Source organism: Nannobrachium achirus, assembly GCF_963921795.1.
Source record: "Nannobrachium achirus genome assembly, chromosome: 20".
In the NCBI taxonomy this organism is placed as follows: Eukaryota; Metazoa; Chordata; class Actinopteri; order Myctophiformes; family Myctophidae; genus Nannobrachium; species Nannobrachium achirus.
The window spans coordinates 50754190-50779738 of NC_137827.1; the positions used below are offsets into that span (position 1 = coordinate 50754190).

A 25549-nucleotide genomic window follows, 5' to 3' on the forward strand; every position below is an offset into this window, starting at 1 on the left:
TTCAATAGTTGAAGCATTAAATAAGTGTAGGCCTAAATATTAATGTACTGTAATAGTGAATCATTCAGCCAATACTGTGCAAGGGAATGCTACGCACACCAGGTCCTTGTGGTGGTGATACCCTGAAGAAGGCAGTTGTACTGCCGAAACGTTGGTAATTAATCTCTGTGTCCAAACAATAAAACTTTGGCACTTTGGCTACGGTGTGCGGCTACTTTTCTGTCTTTTTAAGACACTCTCTGAGATCATTCAGCCAATACAACATATGGATTCAGAGTCATGTGATTCCTGCTGATCTACAGGCTAAGCTCCAGCATGGTGTCGTACTTTGTGCGCAGGTGGCTCCTTCCCAGCCGTCCTTGCAGATGCAGGTGAAGGAGTCCCCTCCTCCCACGCAGGTCCCCCCGTTCTCACACGGGCCAGAGTCACACGAGCTGTTCTTGGCTGGGGAGACACACATGAAGAGGACTTTAGGTCGCAGGCAGAGCAGTGGGTTCCCACACCTTTTATAGCTCCAGACCCAAAAGAGAAATGTGATGTTTCCCCAGGACCTAAACTAGTGAAAAAAGACAATCTACAAGCTCACAACGCCTCGTGATGTGAGCTCGTGGATCGGCTATTTTCGCTAATTCTGAAAGGTATTTATTCCCCCTCATGTGAATTCTTTTGAAAAAACGTTTGAATTCGTTTTTAACATATCGTCGTTGTCCGGTGGAAACCTTGTATGTCCAAAACCTTTTGTTTTTATCATTTAAAAAAATTAACTAAACTAGTGAAAACAGCCGATCTACAAGCACACAACGCCTCGTAGATCTGCTGTTTTCACTACTTTTGTGCGACGGCCTTGTATGATGAAGCAGGGCTTTACTTCGCGAAAAAACGTACACATTTGAAACTTGGAGATACAAGGTTTCTGCCTGACAGTGACGATATGAAACATTAAGAATCTTTTGAAAATCTTTTGAAAACATTTGAAATAATAATTAAAATAAAATAAAAAACAAATGGTCCGTGACCCACATACAGTATGGGGCCCCGACCCACAATTTGGTAAACAGCAGTGGGTAGAGGAGAGATGAGAGCAGAGGGTCAGTGAGACGAAGAACATGAAACGTTACAGAACGTATACAGCCCAGCCCCATCGTGACGGCGCTGCCATCATTACACCTTTACGACCCCATGTTAATAAGCCTGTAATCAGTGCAGACCTGTGTTGCAGGTGCTGCCGCCCCAGCCCGAGGAGCAGCTGCAGAGGAACGAGTCTCCGTGGTCGTAACACGTCCCTCCGTTGCTGCAGGTCGTCGAGTCACACTGGCTCTCGCCTGCAACGGACACGGTCAAATCCTCAGTGTTTGAATTTAATGTTACGATTCAGGCATTTAGCAGACGCTTTTAATCCAAAGCGACTTACAATAAGCAGGTAATACATCAATATAATAAACAAGATAGTATGTCAGTACATCAACAGCAATACAACAAATGCATAGGAATATCAATCTAGAAAAAACAAAAACATAGATACTAGGTAGACCACGCACATAAGCAGTAAAAGAAAACTTTTCTAAAACCATACAATGCTATCTAGCTTCGTGTATGGTCATCGAGGAAACTGGAGTGTTACAGTAGTGCTATGGGTTTGGTTGGAGTCTGAAGAGGTGAGTCTTCAGTCCAAGGCGGAAGCTGGGGAGCGAGTCTGTAGTTGTGAGTTGTGAGTTCGAAATTGCACCGTGTAATATTCCATATGGATTTTGTGCATGCGAACAAGTCTAAAGATTTCGCTTCATAGAAACACAGGTAAAAACTGTTATAAAAATGCATGCACACGTGCACACACACACACTCACGTGAATGGCATGTCTTGCCCTTCCAGTTGTCGACACAGTGGCAGTAGAAGTCGTTGACCAGGTCCACACAGCGGCCTCCGTTCAGACAGGGGTTCTTGCTGCACTCGTTCACATCTGGAGAGGAACAACACACATCAACGTGGGGTCCATGGAACTCCCGGGGGTCCCCGTCTAAATGTTTGATAGTTAGGAACCAAATTGGTCTGACTCTCTGTCAGTCTACACAGCTACAATTTGAACACTCTCAGAGTTACCTCTGGAGGCCCAATCTACACTGTCAAATCTTCAGTGTCTTCAAAAGATCTGTGCTCACATCAGACTGGTGTGAACCAGTGATTTAAGTAACTTGGCTCACTACTACTACACCCTCCCAGTAGTTCACAGAAACACAGAGGCTACAAAATGCTCAACTGCAGTCGTCTGCAGTTGAGCATTTCTCATACTTTATAAAATAAATATTGCTTCTTTATTTAGGAATGCAGACCCTTTCCTTCTTTATGTAAGAATATATCGCAAATGAAAAAAAAAGAAAACAAAAAAGCTTTTTTTTCCAATACAAATGTAATTGCCTAAATTAACCCAAAGCTTACACACACACACACACACACATGCACACACACACACACACACACACACACACACACACACACACACACACGCACACGCACACGCACACACACACACACACACACACACACACACACACACACACACCAACACACAGAGAGAGAGAGACAATGATAGACAGACAGATAAACAGTGGCGGTCTCCACAGGATTGTTAGCCTGCTAATCATTTCTGCGCTCCAGGCTTAACCAGGGTTTGAGGAGTTTACTCTATGGGTGAATCACCGATACTGTGGCGGGTCTCTCTCCCTCCGTGTCTGCCTGTCACCGTCTCTCGTACATAAACAGCCTCTGATGTTTTTCAGGAGGCAACGGCAATCCAAGTAAATAAACTCATCCACCATCTGTCTGTCGGTGCATGCATGCATGCATGCGTGCATGCGTGCATGTGTCACACAGATTGAGGAGCACTGGGCTTGCCTCTGGGGTCGGTTGATGTCAAGTATTCAAATGTATACAACTATTTTGAAAATAGCAGATCTACAAGCTCACAATGCTAAATTGTTAATTTTTCCAAAAATGTAAAAAAGGAAAAAGGAATTTGGATAATGGCGTGTAAAATATAGTATGATTTGAACATTTAGGAAAGAATAAGACAATGAACTTTGAAGTTACCAGTTACCTTTTCCGAAAACACGATTTTTGAAACAATATATTCTTTTTGACCAAAAAATCTAAATCGGAATCGAAAATCGACTTTTCTGATAAATAAATCGGGATTTTATTTTTAGGCCAAATCGAACAGCCCTAGTTTCTTTCCCTGTTTTACCTGTCTACTTTTTATGGAGAATGGATTTTCTTTTTTTTTTTTTTTTTTTTTTGCAGAAACCCGCAAATGGCAAGAAACCACTCCATTCCCTTCATAGGTACATTTAACCTTCGAAGTCACAGTAGGTCATAAAAATAGCAAAAATAGCTGATCTACAAGCTCAATGTTCCGCCAATCCACTGGAAATCTACTGTCTTGCCAATGGCAGGACGTGTGAAGTTTTGTAATGGCACACAAATGACACACGCACCCACGTGCGCGCACACACACACACACACACACACACACACACACACACTCACCGCTGTCACAGAGGCTGCCCTCCCATCCATCGGGACAGATGCATTGGAAGGAGCTGATTCCATCGATACAGGTTCCTCCGTTCTTACACGGAGACGACACGCAGTCGTTTATGTCTGGAAACACAGAGACACACAGACAGAGAGAGAGAGACAGAGAGCCTGAGTAAGTGTCGATACATAAATAAAATACGGTCAAGTAATAAAAACGGTTCTCCCGGGCTGTTTCGTCATCTTGTTTTAATTGAGTCCACGGTCGTTTCCAGGAACCCGGTGTCGCCGTGTGCGACAGAACCGTCCGAGCGTAAAGTATACCAGTCTAAGAAGGTGATGATAAGTGCGAGTGACGGGGGGAGGGGGACACTGTTACCAGAAGAATGATGTGGCGCACTGTGATGGTAACTGATGATAAATATAGTCCTGCTGTGTGTGTGTGTGCGTGTGTGTGTGTGTGTGTGTGCGTGTGTGTGTGTGTGTGTGTGTGTGTGTCTGTGTGTGTGTGTGTGTGTGTGTGTGTGTGTGTGTGTGTGTGGTTAGTGGAGGTTTGGGGGGGAGGGGGTGCATGTGTATCTGGGACTGTCTGTTCCTCTGAGAGTGTGTATGTGTGCCAATGTGTGTATTTGGAGCCGTCCGTTTTCCGGCCATGCTCACGCTAGGGGGTGTGCGTGCGTGCGCGCGTGTGTGTGTGTGTGTGTGTGTGTGTGTGTGTGTGTGTGTGTGTGTGTGCGTGCGTGCGTGTGTGCGTGCGTGCGTGCACTATAGATGGGTCAGCGTGTCTCGGTGTGCGAATATGCACTTCAGTCTGTATGAGGAGTTTACACCTATGTAGGGATTATTGTGAACAAAGAAATTGCGATTTACATTATTATCATGATATCAAATCAAAACATCCCCAACATCCATTATCCTGGGGCGAAACAGTTGCCAAAAAATAGCAGACCTACAAGCTCACAACGCTTCGCGTTGCGACATGTTGTGAGCTTTTAGATCGGCTATTTGTTGGCAAAGAGATTTGGTAGAGAGTGAACAAAAGACTGTATCAAGTATGTCATTTCCAGTTCCGTTTTACCAATTATAGAGGGTTTAAGTGGTACCGGATATGCAGCTCGGCAAATAAAAGGTGAATTTATCCCAGTGTATGACGGAGGATAATTTCACAATAAATTTTAATCTCTAAGATACGATTATTGTGAGAGTTTTTTTTTTTTTATCACGATAAACGATAATAACGATCATCCTCCCATCCCTACACCTATGTATGCGTGTGGGCGCATGCACGCTCGCTAGGGCTGTCACAATTATTACATAATCGTCTAATCGCGTTTATTTGACATAATCGCGATTATTTTTCATAATCGTCATAATCGTTTCCATGTTGAAAAACCTTCATATATTTTTTTTAAAGTGAAAAATAGTGGAAATAGCAGATCTATAAGCTCACAACGCGTCGCATCGCGACGCGTTGTGAGCTTATAGATCGGCTATTTCCTCCATCAATGTTCTTTTTCAAGTATAAAGTTGTCAAATATGTCAGTAATTTCTTTTTATATTTAGGTTATGTGTCATATCTACCATGTGCGACTTCAAAGCCTAAAAGCCAAAACGGAAATGTAATTGTCAACCACAAAAACACAATTAAATCGTTAATCGCAATTATTTGAGTGACAATTAAATCGTCGTGTAAAATGTCATAATCGTGACAGCCCTAACGCTCGTGCGTGTCCCGCCAGTGACTCACTCTCGTGACAGTAGGCCCCGGTGAAGCCCGGCTCGCAGGAGCAGCTGAAGTTCCCGGCGGGCTGGCTGATGCAGCGGCCGTGCGGCCCGCACACATTGGACGAGATGTGCCACACCCCCTTCTCCGTGCTGTTGGTCGTCGCCACGGCGATGGTGCAGCTGTCAATCACTGCGCGGTAGGCGAGAGGTTTGGAAAGAGGAGAAGGGAGGGTGAAACGTGAGAGGTGATTAGTGGGGTAGAAACCAGGAGCTATAGGGCCTTGTCCGCGTGGTTGAAATCACAATCGGGAGTTGCTGGACGCTTGTTTACAAGCGACGAACAAGGACCACTGACGACATGCATGGGCATAGAAGAGTCCCATTCGGTTCAACAGGACATTCTGCACGTAGCAATCAATATCTACGCTAATCTGTCGCCATTTCTGTCTACGTGAAAGCATGTACTTTCCATTCACAATTATTGTATCAATACAAACCTCATACAAGCTCATAAATTAACAGCAGAGTGAAAACAGGACAGTATACTGTAGATAAGGGGCTCTATTTCCGTCCATGCTTTCCCCCTTATCCATAAACTCTTTTGCCAATTTGTACTTTTGATTTTTTTTTGTTAATATTTCAAATACATGTAGCTGATCTTGTTGATGTAGATTGGCTATTTGAATTATTTTAAAGGTAGGGTAAGTGATTTCACTTAAGTTTCAGGTTTCATGTAGGTGACAGACAGGGGCCTTCCTCCAATCATGATAAAGTGATAAAGTGACTCATCTTGATTGGAGGTAAACCGGACAGTTTTGGTGGAACAACTTAAACTGCTTTTGTCTCCTCACAGGGGATAACAATCACAAACTAGTACTATCAGAACATAGACCCATTTTGTTTTAATTTGTATTAAATTTAATTACTTACCCTACCGTTAAAATGTTTTTCAAAATAGTAAAAAAAAATAGGGATAAGGGTTAAGGCATGGGCAAAAATATAGCTCAAAGTGCATCCCTGTGTTCATTGACCATACGTAATGTTGCTACCTGAAAATAGCTAAACAGTCTTCCAGCAAAATACAACTTGATGGCGTTGGTGTTACCTTGACACTGGTTGGTCTTGCAGTGGTCCTTGAGCTGGGAGCAGGTCCGGCCCTCATAGTCGTCAGGGCAGACGCAGTAGAAGTCCCCGTTCACACTGTGGCACTGGGCCTTGTTCTGACAGGGGTCAGGCTCACACAGGTTACTCTGCACCTACACATGGAGGACGGAGGTGGGATGAGTGCTAAATGCCACTAAGGCAGTGTTTCTCAAACTTTCACATTTCAAGGTCTCTCCTCAACTCATTGGAACCAAATGAACCCTAACCCATTTGTACACTGTCAGAGTTACAGACTTGCCATGGGTCAATTTAGTAAATGGCTTAGTAAATATAGATAAATAAAAAAATAAAAAAAAATAAAAAACATCACTAATCAGGCTTTTACTCAACTCAGGTTCATACTATTACATTATTTTTTTTTGTCCAAATCATGCCAATTCCCAGTTTTGGAATGAACCGTTGTTGACTCACAATTCCCTACAGAAATACTGCTGCTTTTGGCTCGCATCAAGTCTTATTTTATTTTATTTTATTTTATTCCTATTTCTTTTTACAGTGCATGGCCTCATATTCACAGTAGGAACATACAACACTTCAAAATCCTCAGTGTTCATTAGTCTAATGTAACCATGTGTTTGTACACTCTCTGAGTTACACATGGATACATGAACAACGGAGGACTCCACACTTCCATTCTCCACAGTGCAGGTGTCCCAGAATGATCTGCCTTGGTGCTCACCTCGCAGGTGGGGCCGGAGAAGCCCTGGGGACATTCACACATGAATCCCTCCAGCAGGGAGTGGCACCTGCCCCCGTTCCTGCACGGATTACTGGCACAGCGGTTCCTCTGAAGCTCGCAGTGCCGCCCCACGAAGCCCGCTTGGCACGCGCACTGGTACCGCCTGGCCACCTCCTGTGACGGGAGACGAGATTCTTGCGTTAAAAAAGGGTCCTTTTGCTATACGTCCAAAAGGTTAAAAAAAACAAGGGTATTATGGCTTTGTTTCAGAACCGTAAAATCAGGACTGGGAAGTCAAAATCGGAGCATCCGATTTCACTGTACAAGTGCTTTTGTGTAAAGACGGGTTGAGTTACTAAAACCACTTTGCCCCTGATTCTTTAAAGGTCTCATGTAGTCAAATGTAGCTTTTTCTCTTTTAAGAAAACTGCGTCTATCTACTGTTATGCAGTCAAAAAGGCCATGAGAATAAACTTCAAATCATTTACATTTTTATGTAATGTTTTAGAGAACCAGTTGTGCGACTGAGACACAAGCAGATACGATTTCTTCCTGACTCTCACCTTGCATGTGCCTCCATTCTGACACTGTCCATGGCAGCTGTTGGCATCTGAAAGACAAACACATTATTATGGAAGAGGAACTGATGAATCCAAGTCTACGGGAGGCTGTCCATTAGAAACACAGGAGGAACATGCATGCAGGGCTGCTGTAAACATGCACTCGGCTGATAGGCAAAGATCCACCAGTGCATTCACAGGGTTATTCAAAGCCTTTGTTATAGGTTACCCGAGAGTATCCACGTGCCTAGAAGAGTAAATGCACAGATTCGCATGATGAGGCAGACAAAGCACATGCAATGAAGCCAGGCTGGAGATGGAAGAAATGCCCAACAATAATGATGATTAAAGAAAAATACATTTTCACCAGGAGTTTCCCTGCCATGTGGAAAAACCCCAAACTGTTTTAGTTGGAGATAGAAACTGTAATAGTTAAGCCAGTTGTGTAGAAAATAGAACTGCCCTAAAAAAGCAACAGGTGTAGCATTGTACAAGTCCAAGTTATTTCCTGCATGTTTCTGCATGAACTACTGCAGCATAACGCGTCGCATCTGCGAGGCCTTGTGAACTTCAGTTTGGCTATTTTCAACACCATAGTACGACGGAGCATGAATTAGGCATTACTGATCCATTCCAAGACATCAATTATTTGGGAGAAAAAATGCATTTTGCCCATTTCTTGAATCAGAAATGACTAACGAGTTAAAATACACTATGTTATTATTTCGCTATGGTCATTTGGTTGGGCTGTAAAATGTCTGCAGAGTTAACGCAGCACAGATGCAGGATGAATTCACGAAGGAGGACTTTTACAACGGCTACCACCGTTAAGAAAGACCAGCGAAGAATAGACAGCGATTGAGGCAAGGAGACAGATAGATGCCAGCCGGGCACATAGGCTAACAGCGTAGTAGGCCGACGGTAGCTAATGGCAACTGATACTGACTGATGTCACAGTTCTGTCCCGACCATCCACGAAAGCAGGCGCAGTGATATCCACCAATCAAGTTTTTGCAAGAGTAAGCATTGAGGCAAGGCTTCGCCGAGCACTCATTAACGTCTGCAAAAATGGAGACGAGAGAGGGAGAGAGAGAGAGAGAGAGAGAGAGAGGGAGAGAGGGGGAGAGAGAGAGAGAGAGAGAGAGAGAGAGAGGGGGAGAGAGAAGGAAAGAAAGAGGGGAGAGAGAGAAAGCTAAGAACCTGCTTACAAGCCCCGCCACCATGCGTAGATTCCTCTTGAACAATCCACTGAAACTCAACCTAAGGTCCTTTAATACGCTCGTGTGGTCGTTCTGATCTGTCTTACTGTGTAATACATGTCATTAATGTAATCTAACCTGGGCGATGGATCCCATTTAAGCAACTCTGGGATGCGGTCGATGCCATCTTTAACCGAAATACAAATCCCCCCCCCCCCCTCACCAACCGCCCACCCAAAAGAGTTTGTTTGTTATTTTGGACCACTCTTTCTGTGGAGAGTGAGATTACCGTTTTTTTCTTTTTTGTTGTTCCCCCGATCACATTTCCTTGACGTCTCCGTGTCTCTGGCGGCAACCGCTCCACTCCCCTGCCGCTGCCCGAGGCCGGCTTCATTTCTCTATCGCATTCCCCGCGGGCCGCGCCGGACGCATTCCAAGTGGTCAGTTTCAAGAGAGCCTGGCCCGCCTGCGCAGCCCCGGCCCGCCTCGCCGCACTGTAAAACCTCCCGCCCTGCACTAACCCATTTAGGCCTTATTTTATACTTTAGCTATTGAAAAAATAGCAGATATACAAGCTCACAGCGCGGCACCGAGTGCCGCCCTGCGAGCTCGTAGATCTGCTATTTTTGGGAAAAGTCGTGAAAATGTGTGCAAATCTTTGAATGTATGTATTTTTAAAAGCGAACATTTGTAACGCAGATTTTGCTTCTGGGTGGTCCCTGGAACTAAATATTTTGAGATGGTGGGTCCGTGGCCAAATACATATCATTTTGGGGTTGTCCCTGACATGAAAATGTTTGAGCAACACTGATATAGAAACATAGTTCTTCTTTTGAAAAAACCTTTAGAAGGATTTAGAAGACACTTATAGAATCGGGTCGAAATATTCAAAGACTTCATGATTTTTTTGATTTTTCAAAAATAGCAGATCTACAAGCTCGCAGCGCGGCACTCGGTGCCGCGCTGTGAGCTTGTATATCTGCTATTTTTCAACAGTTAAAGCATAAAATACTTGCGTAACGAACGCGTTCCCGGTTTTAGCGGGCTAATACTCCCGCTTCTCCCAGGAGGCGCAGCACCTGTTGGCCGTCTGTAACCCGACACCCCCCCCCCCTCCTCCTCCCTCCCTCCCCCCCTCCCTCCCACCCTCTCTCTCTCAGGTACCGATGGCTCCGTGAAAGGGGAAGCGCCCGACAGCGAATAACAGAACCCCCGTAACACAAGAACCTTCCGACGCTTCTTTCCTCCTCCTTCCCTTCTTCTTTCTTTCTTTCTTTCTCTCCCTTCACCGCGAGCTGCTCGTGTGTGTGTGTGTGTGTGTGTGTGTGTGTGTGTGTGTGTGTGTGTGCAGCGGCGGAAAGTAATTACATAAGTACACTCGCTCTGTGAGGTACTGTAACCAAGTACAATTTTGAGGTTATTGCGACAACACTATTTTCAATTAAGTTTTCACAATATGAAAACATACCTTTACCGTGGTAATTTAAGTGTTGTTCCCTATTGAGCTTGGCACCTTTCCTGGGGCAAGCTTCCCAGATCACACGTCTTCTTATTTTTTTCACTCTCAAAAAGCGCCTGCAACGTAGTGCATTTGAAACTACATCGCAGTGCACATCACGGGGCGATCACTGCTTGCCTCCTGTGAATTGTTTTATTTTTTATTTTTGTTTATCTTCTGTTTATTTCGTTGCCGAGCGAGGTCGGCAGACAGAGTGACGTGAGTGAGATGAAAAAAAAAAAAAACCTGGGTGAAATGTGCCAATCTCAACAGGAAACTGTATTAATAATTGTATTTTCATATTGTGGTCAATTTTAGTACTTCTTCCACCACTGCATGTTGACTGTTGACAGCTTATAAAGTGCTGCTTCTTCTTTCTCTCTCAGTGGCGTCAGTTCAGAAAAAGCTAAGGTATGGCAACATGACTGGTGTCGCGCGCGTGCAAGACACCAGTCATGTTGCCATACCTCAAGAAGTACATTCTATTTCCCCCCGTTTCTACGGTTTCTTGGGCTGTATATGGCAGCCTGGAATGGTTGTTCAAGTGCAGCTAAACTTGGCATGGTAGTAAACGTGCCACAATAATACCTTGTTAAAGTGACCATATTGTAAAATGTTGTAGTTATTTTACTGTCATTTAACAACATAACACAGATAGACAAAGAGACATTCACGGATTTTAATTTAAAAGGTAACTTTTATTTTCCCCCCCTGGACACAGGGTATGGCAGCTGCATACCCCTGCCATACCCAATCGACTCCCCTGTTCTCTCTCTTTCGGCTGCTGCCTTGCTGTCGCTATGGCTCCTGGGCCGGGCTTAGAGGTGCCAATGGAAGAGAGGACCCATGCCCACTTCCAAGAGAGTCCTTGCTTTGCCTCACCGTAGCGTACATACCGGCCCATTTTTACCCGCCCCTCATCCCCATACCCCCCAGTCTGGAGCCAAAGATAACCCCGGGGTGGGGTATATTTGGTCTCCCAAGGCAGGCAGTTGCCAGGCGGGCGGTTATTTATATCTTTACTCAAGTCACCTGGCTTGAGTTGCATACGATCGTTTCTCTAGCCATCAGACATGCACGCAGACATGCACACACACTGCACGCACACACCCTATTCATATTAGTAGCCCAGGCCGCAGTAATACTACTGCTGCTTCGACATGGCAGAATAAACAAACAACTAAATTAGATATACGCGTATATATCTCAAGGCAAGTGGGGAGGGGGGAAGGGGGGGGGGGGGGATTCCTGGCTCGAGTCCAGACACACACGACATTCACTGTTGGTGCAACGTACAGCGACACGTACGGAATTACACTCCACACGCGTTCCCGGCGAAATGTCATCAAACATGCAAGGGGAGCGCAGGCTCAATTTAAGGTCAGATCAACCCATACATCAAAAGGACAAATCGGGGCCGAAAATAACCCACGGCGGCGGCTCTCCACCTTTCACCCACATTAACGAGGATAAAGAAGTATATGAACAATGTCACGTTATCCCACAGCCTTGCATCAGGATCTCATGATAAAGGAGGATTTAATAGAAATCATCCATACACATGTCTACAGGGTGAGACACCACTTTGTAGATTTGGCAGGCGGTTCGCTCCCTCACATGTGTTTTAACTCCGTCTAATCAATTCAATAAGGTTCCTGATTTAACTCGTTTAACCACTTAAACCCTCCGTTTGCTGGGATCTCCCACGGGTCTATACTTGGTCCCCTACTTTTTTTTCCTCCTTTTTTTTCTAGATAGTCTATTTTTGCAGATCGTTCCCCTATTTTTTCACCCAATGTTCAGCCAGTCATGACACACCCCAGAACGGGGATGCTAGGTTTCAATGTGGTTAATTATATAACAACTCTTAATTAACGGGACATGATGAGACTTACCGATTTGGCAGGTCTTGCCCGTCCACTGCGGAGGACAGATGCATTCAAAGCCGTTCTCCAAGTCGATGCACGTCCCACCTTGGGCACAGGGGTCGGACTCACACTCGTCTGTGTCTGAAGCACGCACACACGCACACACACACACACACACACACACACACACACACACACACACACACACACACACACACACACACACACACACACACACACACACACACACACACGCACGCACGCATGTGCACACACACACAAACAGTAAATGTCTGGCTTAGTTCAAATATCAACACAAATGAGAGAAACGTTTGCGCTCTTGTTGAATTGTCCAAAAAAGGGGGTTTTCAGTCAAGTGCGTAAAGCCAAACAAATTACTAGAATACAAAAGGAATGCACTAACATAACAGGAGGAACAGAGGTTTGGCAGATGCAAAAAAGCATATTTTTAAAATCAAAAAGTGCTACCAAAATGTTCAAATACATCAACATGTTGTATGTACGCATACACATACAGAACTAACACAAATGGACAGAGAGTCACACAACATACACGCACGCATGCACGTGAATCCAAAGACAGACATGCACGCACATAGATCAGACACCCACACACACATACACACACACACTCCTACCATTATCACCGGTTACCTTCATAGAAAACCAAATCACTCTTACTACAATAGAATACTGTACCTCAATTTTATCTGAGCATATTACCCACATGAAAAATGCCTTTAAACAAGTGCATGACAATGGACCGTATGTCAAATCCCGCCCCATTTTGCTCTTGTTACTAGGTGGGACGAAAAAACCAGGGCAGATTCTTTTATAATGGAAGTGGATGGGGGGAAAATATTTTTCATAGCCTCATTATAGCTATTTAAAGTACCAAAAGAAACACATCTACGTGATATTAATACAAAGGGAAGAAGAAAGTACAGTAGTTACATTGCAAAACAGGAGTTTCCCCCCGAAAATATATGTTTTAATTAGTTTAATCCCGGTGGGACAGACAATCCAGGGCAGGTTGTTTTTATATTGGAAATGAATGGGGAAAAACGTTTTTTTTTTTTCTGGTTGGCCAGTCAGGGAGTCTCAGGGACCAATCAGAAGGCTGACAAACGGTCTATTGGCCAGTAGGCCAATTCAGTGCTGCTCACCTTTAGCACAGGTGGGCCCGGACCAGCCTGCAGGACAGTGGCACTCGAACCCCGTGGGGACTTCGTGACACGTTCCTCCGTTAGCGCAGGGGTTGGACACACAGGCGTGTTCCGCTGCAGGGAGAGAGAGAGAGAGACGGTTTGACAGTTTTAATAGGGATCGGGATACAATCGAGAGGGTGGAGGACTTCATAGACAGAATCGTGTTTTCTAGAGTTTGACGGATTTCTAGAAGTGACGGGTTGAAACAGATCTAACGATACTGAGGCGTTTGATGCGATGGGGAGAGCGATGCTGACGGGAGTAATCTAGGGTCCTGATCTTGACAATCTTATTAAGAAAATAGTTGAGAAATGAACCATGAACCAAAGCATTAGTTTATGCAGAACCACCCGAGTGTCGCCCGCCTCAGCTGTAATCAGCTGTCAGTCACAGTCAGCACCTATTCCTATTCCACATTCACTCTGCTGGTCATTACGTCACACTGTCATACTCCAATCAGAGCTCACGCTCTGTAAGGGAGGCTCCTTTAAATACGGCTTGTATTCACTATAGCTCTGCTTGTCTTGGAGCCGAAGCTTCGGATCCGCTGCTGCTTCGCTGCCTCCTCCACCCCAGCCTCCACCTTTTGATCAGAGTCTGCCATAGTCTCAAATACTTGTGATGTTATGTCTGCTGAATCAAGCTAATATGTCAGTGTATTGCTATTATACTTCTCTCAATGGGGGGTTTTGCTTTAACATTCCCTGATTTTGCATAGCAAGCTGCTTGAACAAAGCAGCTCATCTCAGATGAGCCCTTTAACCCCAATTTTAACTGTATTCCATTTGTTGCAATAAATGGTTAAGTCTACTTTGACGTGAATTTGCCCGACTAAATTGTGCACTAGTATGGACAGGGGTGGGGTTTGTAGCCAAAATGAATCAATTACTTTCAGAAAGAGAGGAAATAACAAACGAGACGTTGTCCATCCGAATTGATAGAATTGGTCAAAACCTGTGTAAACTATATAAGTTCACCGTGACACCAACGCGTCACATTTTCCCCCCGCAGACATACAGTACAACTGCACACAGCTGGTGCGTTTGACTCGCTGACTCACCGATCTCGCAGTTCTTGCCGGAGTAGCCGTCAGGACAGGCACAGTTGTACTCATCAGGCTCCGTGTTCATACACGTCCCTCCGTTCTTGCACGGACGGTTGGTCCCACAGTAATTAAGATCTGCACAGAAAAATATCAAGGAATGTCTCGGTAAAAGGAACAAAAAAAGGAACTCTTTTCATGTGCGTGTGTTTGTTAACCTGTCCCTCTGAATCAAAGCGGCCTCTGTTACCTAACCAAGCTATGTCACACACACTGGATTCTCGCTTAAGTGATGAAATTCCACATAATTGGGACATTTATTTAAAAAATAACTACACTTGTAAGAAATACATTGTTGTTGGTGTTTGTCTTCCCTACTTTATATTTCCCATGCATCTTTTCTGTTTCAACTCCACTGAAACAAAACGGCGGCGGCTAGACAAGTACAGAGCCAAATGTCAAGTCTACGATGCATTAAGGGTTTTTAGTGGTTCAATGTCTGAAAATACACATGAACTTAAAGGAGCTATAGTCAACTTTTTCATTGTAGGGCTGACACTTTGTTTACATCCTAGTCTATAGACCAGAATGTAAACAAAGTGTCTGTCTGACAATGGCCAAAATAATTATTTTACGCTTTTTGTGGCCATTTTTTAATAGAAACACATATATGAAGCTTATTCTTTTATAAAATAATTTCGAAACATTATTTTTATTTTAGCATCCGTTTTTCAAGAAAAAGTTGACTATAGCTCCTTTAAATCCAACAAATTAATAGAAAATATAGGTGAGGTTCTATACGGCTAGTTCTGTATATATATTGAGCTTTATGTATAACAGTAATGCAAGCACTATGACTTTCTTTCCTAATAATGGTGAAACTTTGAACGCGTAAATGGTTCCTCGAACGTCGATTGGCTAAGTGCTCATACTGGCTCCTCCTACACTATCGTTGCCAGATCCAGGATTGGCCGGTTCGAGTCTGACCTTTGTCACAGAGCAGGCCTCCCCAGTTCTTGTCACAGCTGCACTGCCACGGCTCGTTACACGACCCATGGACGCAGCCCGGATAGGGCAGACACTCGTCACAGAACGGACCCTGCCAGCCGTAGTTACACCTAGCACACACACGAACACACACAAGGAGAGAAGTTATGATTAGTCTTACACAGTCATACACTTTTCAACATTTTAGGCATTTATCCACAAAAAACCCTATTTACTTTGTTTCCTATTTCCACAAAAAACCCTATTTACTTTGTTTCCTATTTCCACAAAAAAACCTATTTACTTTGTTTCCTATTTCCACAAAAAACCCTATTTACTTTGTCAAATAGTGAAAGTAGAGTAGATTCTAAGCTAAGAGTGACAACAAGTGAGCTTGTACATCTTCTATTTTCACTGAACGTTCACTATTTTTGTGAAATATTCAGTTCCCCAATGTTTGCCAAATGTTGGCCTTTCACGACATGCCCAGACTACGGACGCCAGAGTTAAAGTGGTTAAGGTGAGCAGATAGTGGTTTGGTGCCTTGCTTAAGGGCACTTCAACAGGACACATGGCAGCAGGGTTTGCACCCAAGACTATTTGCCGTTTAATCCAGTTGCTAAAACCAAAAGCCCAACCTGTGCCCCATGTGTGTTACTGGATAAATTGAATACATTTGTGGTCTGGAATGGCGTGAACTCTCTCAAGGACACAAGGGGGGGGGGGTCTGGCTACATGGTTTTGTGGAAACCTTTTAAAACACATTTGCGGACAAGAGGGGGTAATTTAATACATAAAGCTCTTGGCTCCATGTTCTCATGGGTGAGCAGTGATATATATCGTCGTTGTCGGGTGAAAACCTTGTATGTCCAAAACCGTTCTTCGTTTTGCATTTATCATTTTTAAAATGATTTAAACTAGTGAAAACAGCCGATCTACAAGCACACAACGCCTCGCACCGCGAGGCGTTGTGTGCTTGTAGATCTGCTGTTTTCACTATTTTTGTGCGACAGCCTTGTACGATGAGGCAGGGCATTACTTTGCGAAAGAACGTACAAATTTAAAACTTGGAGATACGAGGTTTCCACCCGACAACGACGATATAATAGTACATAATAAAGTAGGGTAAAGTAGTGTGTTGTAATGCCTTTACATGCAATTATTAAGGTCAGTTTAAGCAGGCAAGATGACCAAGAAAGACACATTATTAATCTTATTTACAGCAACAACCTGGAGGAGCATTTGCAGATTTAGGGCAAACAGAGACACTCAGTCACTTGGCGAGAGTTGGCTATGAGATTTCATGGAAAGCCGTGGCAAACGTGTGGCCAAAAAAAAAAGTAATTTATCAACTTAGAAAAAAGTAAGACATGCTTCATTACGGTTGACCTACATGAGACGTGTCCACTGTTAAATCTAACACACCTAGAACACCCAGCTTCTGAGGCAGAGCTTCTTAGCCTCTATCAGAGTCTAGGGTGAAGAGCTATCCACCGCAAATCTTAGGTGTAAAGCTTTCCACCTCAAGTCAGAAAATAAGTGAAGGCCATCATAGTCCGTCACGGTGGAGTCCTATTCACCGTGACTGACTGGTCTAGATCGACCAATCAGTGAACGGGGTAAAGAGCCTATCTGTCTGAAAGTAAAAACAGAGAGATGTGTCGGGACTCGCGGTGGAAAGCTCTTCACCGCGAGGAATGACGTAACGTTGTAGTTTCATGACTCAAAAAGACGGAGCCAACTCTGATCGAGGCTTTAGAGGCTCAACTCGGGGGAACAAAATTACCTTCTGTGCTGGTGAAATATTGGTCTTTCCCCCAAAATAGTGCAATTGTTTGGTTTCGGGAGTTTGGCTCCGATTGTGCTGCATGAGCTGTTTTGAAGTCATTATATGTTAATGTTCTGCTCTCGTTTGAACTCTTGGCTTAGTTGTGTTGGTAAAAAGCTGACATGGATCTGGATATTTACATAGGTTAATATCCCAGTGTCCACAGCCTTAAAAAGAAGATTGCCATTGTTATCAGAATTGTAATGCATTAAAGATGCGGTGCCATGATTCCCCCCCCACCCCACCCCACAACATGATGATCAGGTATTATGATTAGGCTATACTAGGAGGAAGATTTCTTTCCCAAAAAAGTGTACAGAAAGTGTTAAAATTATGTTTTATGTGAGCACACCAACCAGTTCATTAGGTATGCCTGGTTGTCAGGTGGGTGGTGACTCAGCTGAAGTTAGCCACACCCACAGTGTTGGGTGTATGGTAAAAGGGGAGGGGCTGAGTTTATGATGTCATTAACTCAGTGTTTTTCGATCGGGCCTTTTGATTCAGAGGCTTTCAACTTTCAGTAAGCAACCACAAATACACAGGGAAGACAACATTCTAACCACACCTGGGGGTCTATTAGAGTAATGTTAACTCCATAGACACATACAAAACAGAAAAAAGTACAAAACTACGGCACCACCTCTTTAAAATGTTAGGGGTAATGATTCATTCACATGATGCACTTCGCACAATTTGGGGAAGTTGCGACTTCAAATGTCACAGTCAAATGTCACAACGGTGACAGTAACTCGCTTTGGCTCTAGACAGAACGTCTTCATCAAGGTGAATTACCCCCCCTCTGCAGCTCCTAATCTTAGGACAGGGTGCCAGGGGACATTCCTGAGTGTGTGTGCGTGTGCGTGCGTGCGTGCGTGTGTCCGTCCTCGCCTGTACCCAACATGCCTGCGTGTCTGCGTGCGCGCATCTGTGCTATGTGTGTCACTATTACTTGCATGCATGCATCAATGTGCTTAAGTGAGTACAGCGTATTCCACTTACGCATTGTGTGTGCATGCCGTTCTACTGTGCGTGTGTGCCCGAGTGTCAGAGCTCTTCCTCTGCCGTGGGGGACGTGTCTAAACGTGGAACCGGCTGGGGAGGAAGAGGAGGACCTCGTTGGAATGGCGAGAGGGGCTGCCTGGAAGCAGGCGCCCCCGGGGAGAGCAGGCCGTGGGGCCAAGGGGCCAAGAGGGTCTTGGGGGCCGAGGGCCGTTAGGGCAGCCGGTTAGGGGTTAGCTAATCAGTTGGTTTATGGCAGCACTCTGTTATTTCAAGGCCAGTGGTAACCTTGCCCCACCTGTCCTGTCATTTCTCTGTCGGGGGCTATTTTAGGAGCCAATACCCCCCCCCCCTCCTCCTTTGCTGAGACACACACACGCACACTTCAAAATGGCCGCCACCCAAACAGAAGTCTACTCTTAGCGGTGGTGATATACAGCACTGCTGGGGTGCTCTCGTGTGCTGCACGGTTGTAGACTGGAGGCGCCAAGCTGAAGTAGTTTTACAGCTGATAGCTTGCTTTTCCCCCCCCCCCACACAGGAACACACAGGAAACAGGGTTATAAAAGAGTTACAGTCTGCAGGTTGGATGACACACAGCTTCAGTGAAAATGGCCTAAGCAGGCTTTATCAAGAAAGATGAAAATAAATTAGTTTTTATAGCGGCCAGCTAGCCGGCTAAGCTTGACTATTGTCGACGTACTGTAGCTGTCCATGCAACTGCGAAAGGGCCTTAGTTTTGAACGCTACAATGAAAAACAACTAGAATACACATTCATATCAAATTTGAAATAGAACATGAATGACCAGTTAGGCTATAGCATTTTAATGTAATGTGTGTTTATTACCCACTTAAGCCCCATGTACTTCGCCATAACACGAATACTTAAAATAGCCGACCCACAAGCTCACAACTCACAACTTGTAGATATGCCATTGTTGCTGTGTTTTTACTTATCGCCTTTAACGCATGCCCAACACAGGCACGCCAAGATGAAAAGTGGTTGAATTCAGTGCAATTTAGTAACACAAATCTGACCCACGCAGCAGAAACGAAACGGAAACAGAATCCCTCCATTCAACCCTAGTGGAACAAATTTAAACAGAAGCCATTTCAAGTCAACTGGTGGCTTTCAGGACAGCAGCAGCAGCAGCAGCGGGGACACACAATCGACCACGCTTCTTGAATAACACGACGCGCGCGCGCTCGCACGCGCCGACACAAGCTCGATTGACATATCAATCCCGGGCACGCTGCAGAGAGTGTGACAGCACACAGTGGTTTGTGTGTATTGTGCGAGCGGCTGCGAGCGTTATTGTATCCAAACACTGCGGTGCGGCGCGGTTAACATGCTGCCCCGGCATGCCGTGGTAGGAGCACGGACAGTCTGTCTGGCCACAGTGTGGGCCTGCAGACAGACGGCAGAGGAGACCGCAGACCCTACTGTTATACTTACTACTTTGCTCTGCCTTGGCTTTTCCGTTCCTCGATGTGTTATTTCCTTAGGCTTGCACTCCCTCTCTCTCTCTCTCTCTCTCTCTCTCTCTCTCTCTCTCTCTCTCTCTCTCTCTCTCTCTCTCTCTCTCTCTCTCTCTCTCTCTCTCTCTCTCTCTCCTCGAGTCTGTCTGTTACACTGTACAACCCTCAGTGTTGGTTTAACTCTGAGCACGTCGTTGTTGTCGGGTGGAAACCTTGTATCGTGTCCAAAACCTTACATTTGTTGTTGTTATTTTAGAAAACGAGTTAAAATAGAGGGTATGCATGTGACATCATCAACATACCCGGAAGTTATGCGGGAACGCCTACTCAGTGGCAAAAGAAACTACTTTCTGGTGTTGACAGCCCATACGTCCAAACAGAAAAGTCATATTTGATTGCGTTAAACTCAATTTGCCACTCACTTTGCCACTCGATTTGCCATTCACTTTGCGCATAACCTCCACAGTGAAAATAGCCGATCTACGAGTGCACGACGCGAGGCCTTGCAGAGGAGGTGCAGAGGAGGTGGTGGAGGAAGAGTGGTGTTGGTGGAGGAGCTGTGTGAGGAGGTGGTGGAACCAGTGTCCACTCACACATAGACGCAGACCGCTGTTGAATTATTTACGGGAGAACCTCGCGCCCAAACCCTGCCGGTCGGAGGGAGCCTGGCTGTTGCCTGGATACATCTTTTTAGTGGTGTCACATGAGGGAGCGTAGGTTTGTGAATGCTCTGCGCGCGCGTGCGTGCCTGTGTGCGCGCGTGTAAACCAGATACCAAACATGCAACCTTTTTTTTAGGTACCCTAAGCCAGGAATGTTTTTTTTATTCCTTTCACTCATAGTGAATTCGCTTATTTCTTCGACTCTATCTCTCTCTCTTTCTCTTCTTTCTTGCTCTCTCCCACTTGCAACCTCCCTTCTCCTCTCTCCCTCTCTTGCTGTGTGTCTCTCTCTCTCTCTCTCTCTCACTCCCTCGCACTCACCCTCATTCTCTCTCTCTATCCAAGTCTCATACTTTCGCCCACTACTTTATTCTTTTTCTATTCAGTGCTCCCCCACCTCACTCTCTCTCTCTCTCTCTCCCTCCCTCTCAGAGTAGTGTGTTTCTGATAAAGATGGATCCGTAATAGATCACATGTTGAGACACATTCCATCTGCCTTCCAATCCTCCGGCCATTTACCACAACCGTCAGCAGGTTTCGTCTGTGTCTGTGTGTGTGTGTGTGTGTGTGTGTGTGTGTGTGTGTGTGTGTGTGTGTGTGTGCGTGTGTGTGTGTGTGTGTGTGTGTGTGCGTGCGTGCGTGCGTGCGTGCGTGCGTGCGTGCGTGCGTGCGTGCGTGCGTGCGTGCGTGCGTGCGTGTGTGTATGGGTGCATGTGCGTGCGTGCATATGTGTGTTATTTTTATTTCATGGGATCTTAAGCTGAATCAAACCTGTTTTCCTCAACCTAAAGTCCCCACCCAGTAATGTCTACAAGACAGCAGACATGATATAGAGAGACAAGACAGACAGACAGAGCCAGGACAGAGGAATAACATGCAACACTGGACTGGTCTTATGATTCCGATTCAAATGCATAACATTGCGTCTGGCCACAATGTTTGTATGCGAGTGTAGACAAACACACGTGCTTGTTAGACCACTAAAGAGTCATGCTACCATTCTACTGCAGCACAGAGTTTCCGTTTAATTGTAACATTTGTACTTGCTCCGAGTAGCAAATGGATAATCAACACTGATGATTTTACAGTGTATGGTCTGTCGACACTTAGATGACCAACCAGTATCCCGAGCTATGTTTTTGTTTTTGTTACGCTGTTCGCTAGCCCAGTGTTTCTCAACCACTGTGCCTGGGGACCTTTGGTGTGCCCCTGAGAAGGGTCAAGTGTGCCCCTTGAAACTGCTTGAAAGCCAGTATTGTATTTATCATTTTAAAAATGATTTAAACAGCTGATCTACAAGCTGATCTACAAGCTGATCTACAAGCTGATCTACAAGCACACAACGCCTCGCGGTGCGAGGCGTTGTGTGCTTGTAGATCTGCTGTTTTCACTGCTGTTGTGCGACAGCCTTGTATGATGAAGCAGGGCTTTACTTTGCGAAGAAACGTACACATTTGTAACTTGGAGATACAAGGTTTCTTCCCGACAGTGACGATATTTACACCCCCGTATTATGTTGGTGTGCCCATGGATTCTTGGGACATGAAAAGTGTGCCCATGCAGAAAAAAGGTTGAGAAACACTGCGCTAGCCTATGGGTCACCACTTATTTCCGGTGTTGCCTGGACGCCGGGTCATATATTCCAGACTAGGCCACCAGTGTTGTAGTGCTAAATTTGGAAGTGTGGGCACGCACCGACGCTACGCGCGTGCACGCACATTCGTGCACGCGCGCCAATGTGCACGCGCATCGCGTGACGAAATTTGTTCAAAAATGCGCTATTTTAACGATTTAAAAAAGGAAAATACACCCGTTTTTCCCCATAATAAAGTGCCATATTTACACATTAAAAACAATAAAACTAGGAGAAAGAAGAATACAAATGTTGTCTAAAAGAAATGTGTTTTTGCAAAGAAACGGTGGGATTGAAATGATCAGTCTGTAATGTGATGCGCTGCCGCCAGGCACGTGCGCACATACAGCAAAGGGGGCTGGAGCCCTTAACTTTATCAACAGAATTGTCCACCAAAAGGCCCTTCAGCCCATGCCTCTCTAACATTCTGTGCACTCCCTGTCTGTCGCCTAACAAAACGGCCGCAGCGAGATGCTCGCATGTAGAGCAATAACTTTCAATCGAATGACTTTAAACTTAAAATAGTACAGTGTCCAAATCAAAAGTGACCATAGCAGTCAATGCTATAGTGCAACAAGTTTATATAGACCAGCGGTTCTCACTCAACCAATAATTTGATGACCAGATCATCAGCTAAACCATGCAAAATAGCTGCACAACTTATATTTCCAATTCATTAATCCATTCTCAAATATTCTATTACCATCTGCTGTGTCAATCATGCTCATTTCAGCACGGCAGGCGAGCCTATTTCAACCAATTGCTGGGTCAGAACGACCTGTAATATAATATCAATATTTCCTATAGACTTTTCACAAGAGATATTTCACAATTCACATGGTTAATGCACGGCGGCATAACAGAACCGTTTTAGGCTTAATATAATAGTTAATATAGGCATTATGTCTTACCTAACCAGCCCTCCAATAAGAATAAGACATGTTTATTTACTCACGTGTAGCACGTAGCACCATGTTGCCGTTGTACAGACAGTGCTGGTATAATACTTGGGTAGATAATCCAAGGTAACAAAAATTCACAACAAACAAACAAACAAACTGCTGCAGGCTACGAACCGCTTAAAGTTTGAAGAAGTAAACTACAGAGTCACAGACACTGCGTAGTGGTTGGTTGGTTGGTCAGTGAGTCTTATCCCATAGCCCGAAGGGGCAGTCAGCTTGCTGGTTGGTGGTTGTCATGGCGATATTACAACCAATCGGTGGACGATCTGCTCTGCCTGGCTTCTGCACTCTGTCTGCGGTACTGTAGGTACTTGATGACACGGACCAGCAGCCAGCCTGCCGGCACGCGCATCACTTGTGCACGCGCGTCAATGCGCGTGCACGCGACGTGAGAGAAGTGTGGGCACGCCGTGCCCACGCGTGCCCCCCCCACTACAACACTGTAGGCCACGTACCGTTAACAGATTGTATATTTCTCACCATCCACTGTGGATCTGACTGTTCGTTTCCACTGCAAACTACCGGGGAAAGATTGTCCACGAGCACTTGGGACTATATTTATAGCTGTTAATTTACTGTTAGTGCACTTTGACTACACATATATCTACCCCTGTTAACAGCTCCTTGAGCACGCTAATTCCGGGCAGTCCCGAGTACCAGAGGGGACATGCGTACAGTTAGGAGTATTATTTGTCACTCCTAACCGTCTCATCTCTTTTTTCCGTATCGGTGCCGTGTTTCTTGGTACTGCCACACTAACTGCATTTCCCCCGGATGTCTAAATGTAGTTGGAAAGGACGCATAAAATAACACCGGGCTTTTAAAATAACACCGCTTTCCAAGTCATCTGCCGTAATCATAGTGAACACATGTGATAACAGTACGGCAGTGATTATTCCCGGTAATAAAAGCGACTCCTTTATGAAAGCGCTACTGTTTTTTAGGTGAGCAGAGGTCAACACGGGATGGAGCAGAGGCGTCTATTGGGTATGGCAAAGGTATGGTAGCGGCCATACCTCAACTACAGGGAGGGAAATTAAATGTACTTCTTAAAATGAATTCATCATGCCTGTTTGCTAAGGTATGGCAACATGACCGGTGTCTTGCACGCGCGAATTCATGTTGCCATACCTTAGCTTTTTGCTGAACTGACGCCGCTGGAATGGAGGTCTGCATTCTCTGCTGGGAACCTTCCAAGCTAAATCCCAGACAAACACGGAGGAAGACGAGGGTAGCGGAGCGAGGAAGTGTCGGAGAGACGGAAAGAAAGTGTGTTAGTAGAGGATGGAGGGGTAGAAAGAGTAGGAGTAGGAGAAAGAGAGAGGGGGTAGAGGAAAGGAAACAGAGTGCAAAAACATTTCTTTCTTTCTCTCTCTCTCTCTCTCCCATAGACAGGCTTTAGAACAGGAAGTAGAACAATAGCATTCTGGATCAGAGTGAAATGTGTGAGATGGGGTGGGGAGGCGCGTGTGTGTGTGTGTGTGTGTGTGTGTGTGTGTGTGTGTGTGTGTGTGTGTGTGTGTGTGCGTGTGTGTGTGTGTGTGTGTGTGAGAGAGAGCACTTGACATGACTACCAGGTTCATGGTTATACTAGGTAGGCATCACCAGTAGGCGAGAGAAAGGACTCACTTGCACTCCCCTGGTTGATCACATCTCCCATGGACCAGGCTGCAGCCCTGCTTACAGATGGCTAAGAGAGAGAGAGAGAGAGAGAGAGAGAGAGAGAGAGAGAGAGAGAGAGTCAGTGGGTGTTATGAGGTGGGTTTTCACTGCAGCTATGCATAGACGCAGGTCAAAATGTAATACTCCGCATATTTCTGACCATATCTTTTTTAACATCTCATCTCATGACACACCACTACGGCAGGCTATGCATCATGAAAAAAAGGAAGAAAAACACATTGGTTTTACTGTGCAGTAGTAGTCACATCATCATTAAACTCCCATTTCCCATATTTCCTCAACAGACAAAACATCATTTATTTTGTCGCGGTGCCACCTCAAACAGCAAACAATGGCTAATGGCTAGCTGAGGATGTCATTGGCGAGCGTCTCCGTTTGACTAAAGTAACGTGTAAGCGGTGGTTGTGTGTCGGTTAAGACACATTTTCGAAATCGAATGCTGTCCAGGGGAGCCTTGGGATTTGGTGAAAACCACAAATTACTATTGCAATATATAAAATGTATTTATGTATACGAAATATATATTGTCGTTGTCTGGTGGAAACCTTGTATGTCCAAAACCGATCATTTTGTATTTATCATTTTAATCATCTAAACTAGTGAAAATAGCCGATCTAAAAGCATTTGTATATCTGCTATTTTCACTAGCGTGTTTGATGAAGAAGATCTTTAATTTACATAAAAAAACGTACAAATTTGAAACTTGGAGATACAAGGTTTTTGCCCGACAGTGACGATATACATATAAGTAAAAAACAGTGCATGGAATTGTATTTGAATTTTGAAATAAATTTAACATAGCCTGCCTAAAAATGGCAGGCA

General features: G+C 44.9%; 1 protein-coding gene and 1 long non-coding RNA gene across 2 annotated transcripts in view; both read right to left on the reverse strand.

The window, feature by feature from the left end:
* LOC308306375 overlaps positions 1-25549 on the reverse strand; it is a 388228-nt gene that overhangs the window by 245888 nt on the left and 116791 nt on the right. The gene's annotated exons all lie outside the window — the stretch shown is intronic.
* LOC308305464 (protein jagged-2-like) overlaps positions 1-25549 on the reverse strand; it is a gene marked incomplete at both ends in the record, with an annotated part of 95420 nt that overhangs the window by 17645 nt on the left and 52226 nt on the right. The window contains 14 exons of the mRNA XM_080750260.1: positions 328-444; positions 1209-1322; positions 1845-1958; positions 3542-3655; positions 5277-5444; positions 6360-6510; positions 7098-7271; positions 7661-7707; positions 8604-8717; positions 12250-12363; positions 13410-13523; positions 14512-14631; positions 15481-15611; positions 24674-24734. Of these exons, the coding sequence (XP_080606386.1) occupies positions 328-444; positions 1209-1322; positions 1845-1958; positions 3542-3655; positions 5277-5444; positions 6360-6510; positions 7098-7271; positions 7661-7707; positions 8604-8717; positions 12250-12363; positions 13410-13523; positions 14512-14631; positions 15481-15611; positions 24674-24734 (1653 nt within the window). The remainder of the gene's footprint in view (positions 1-327; positions 445-1208; positions 1323-1844; positions 1959-3541; positions 3656-5276; positions 5445-6359; positions 6511-7097; positions 7272-7660; positions 7708-8603; positions 8718-12249; positions 12364-13409; positions 13524-14511; positions 14632-15480; positions 15612-24673; positions 24735-25549) is intronic.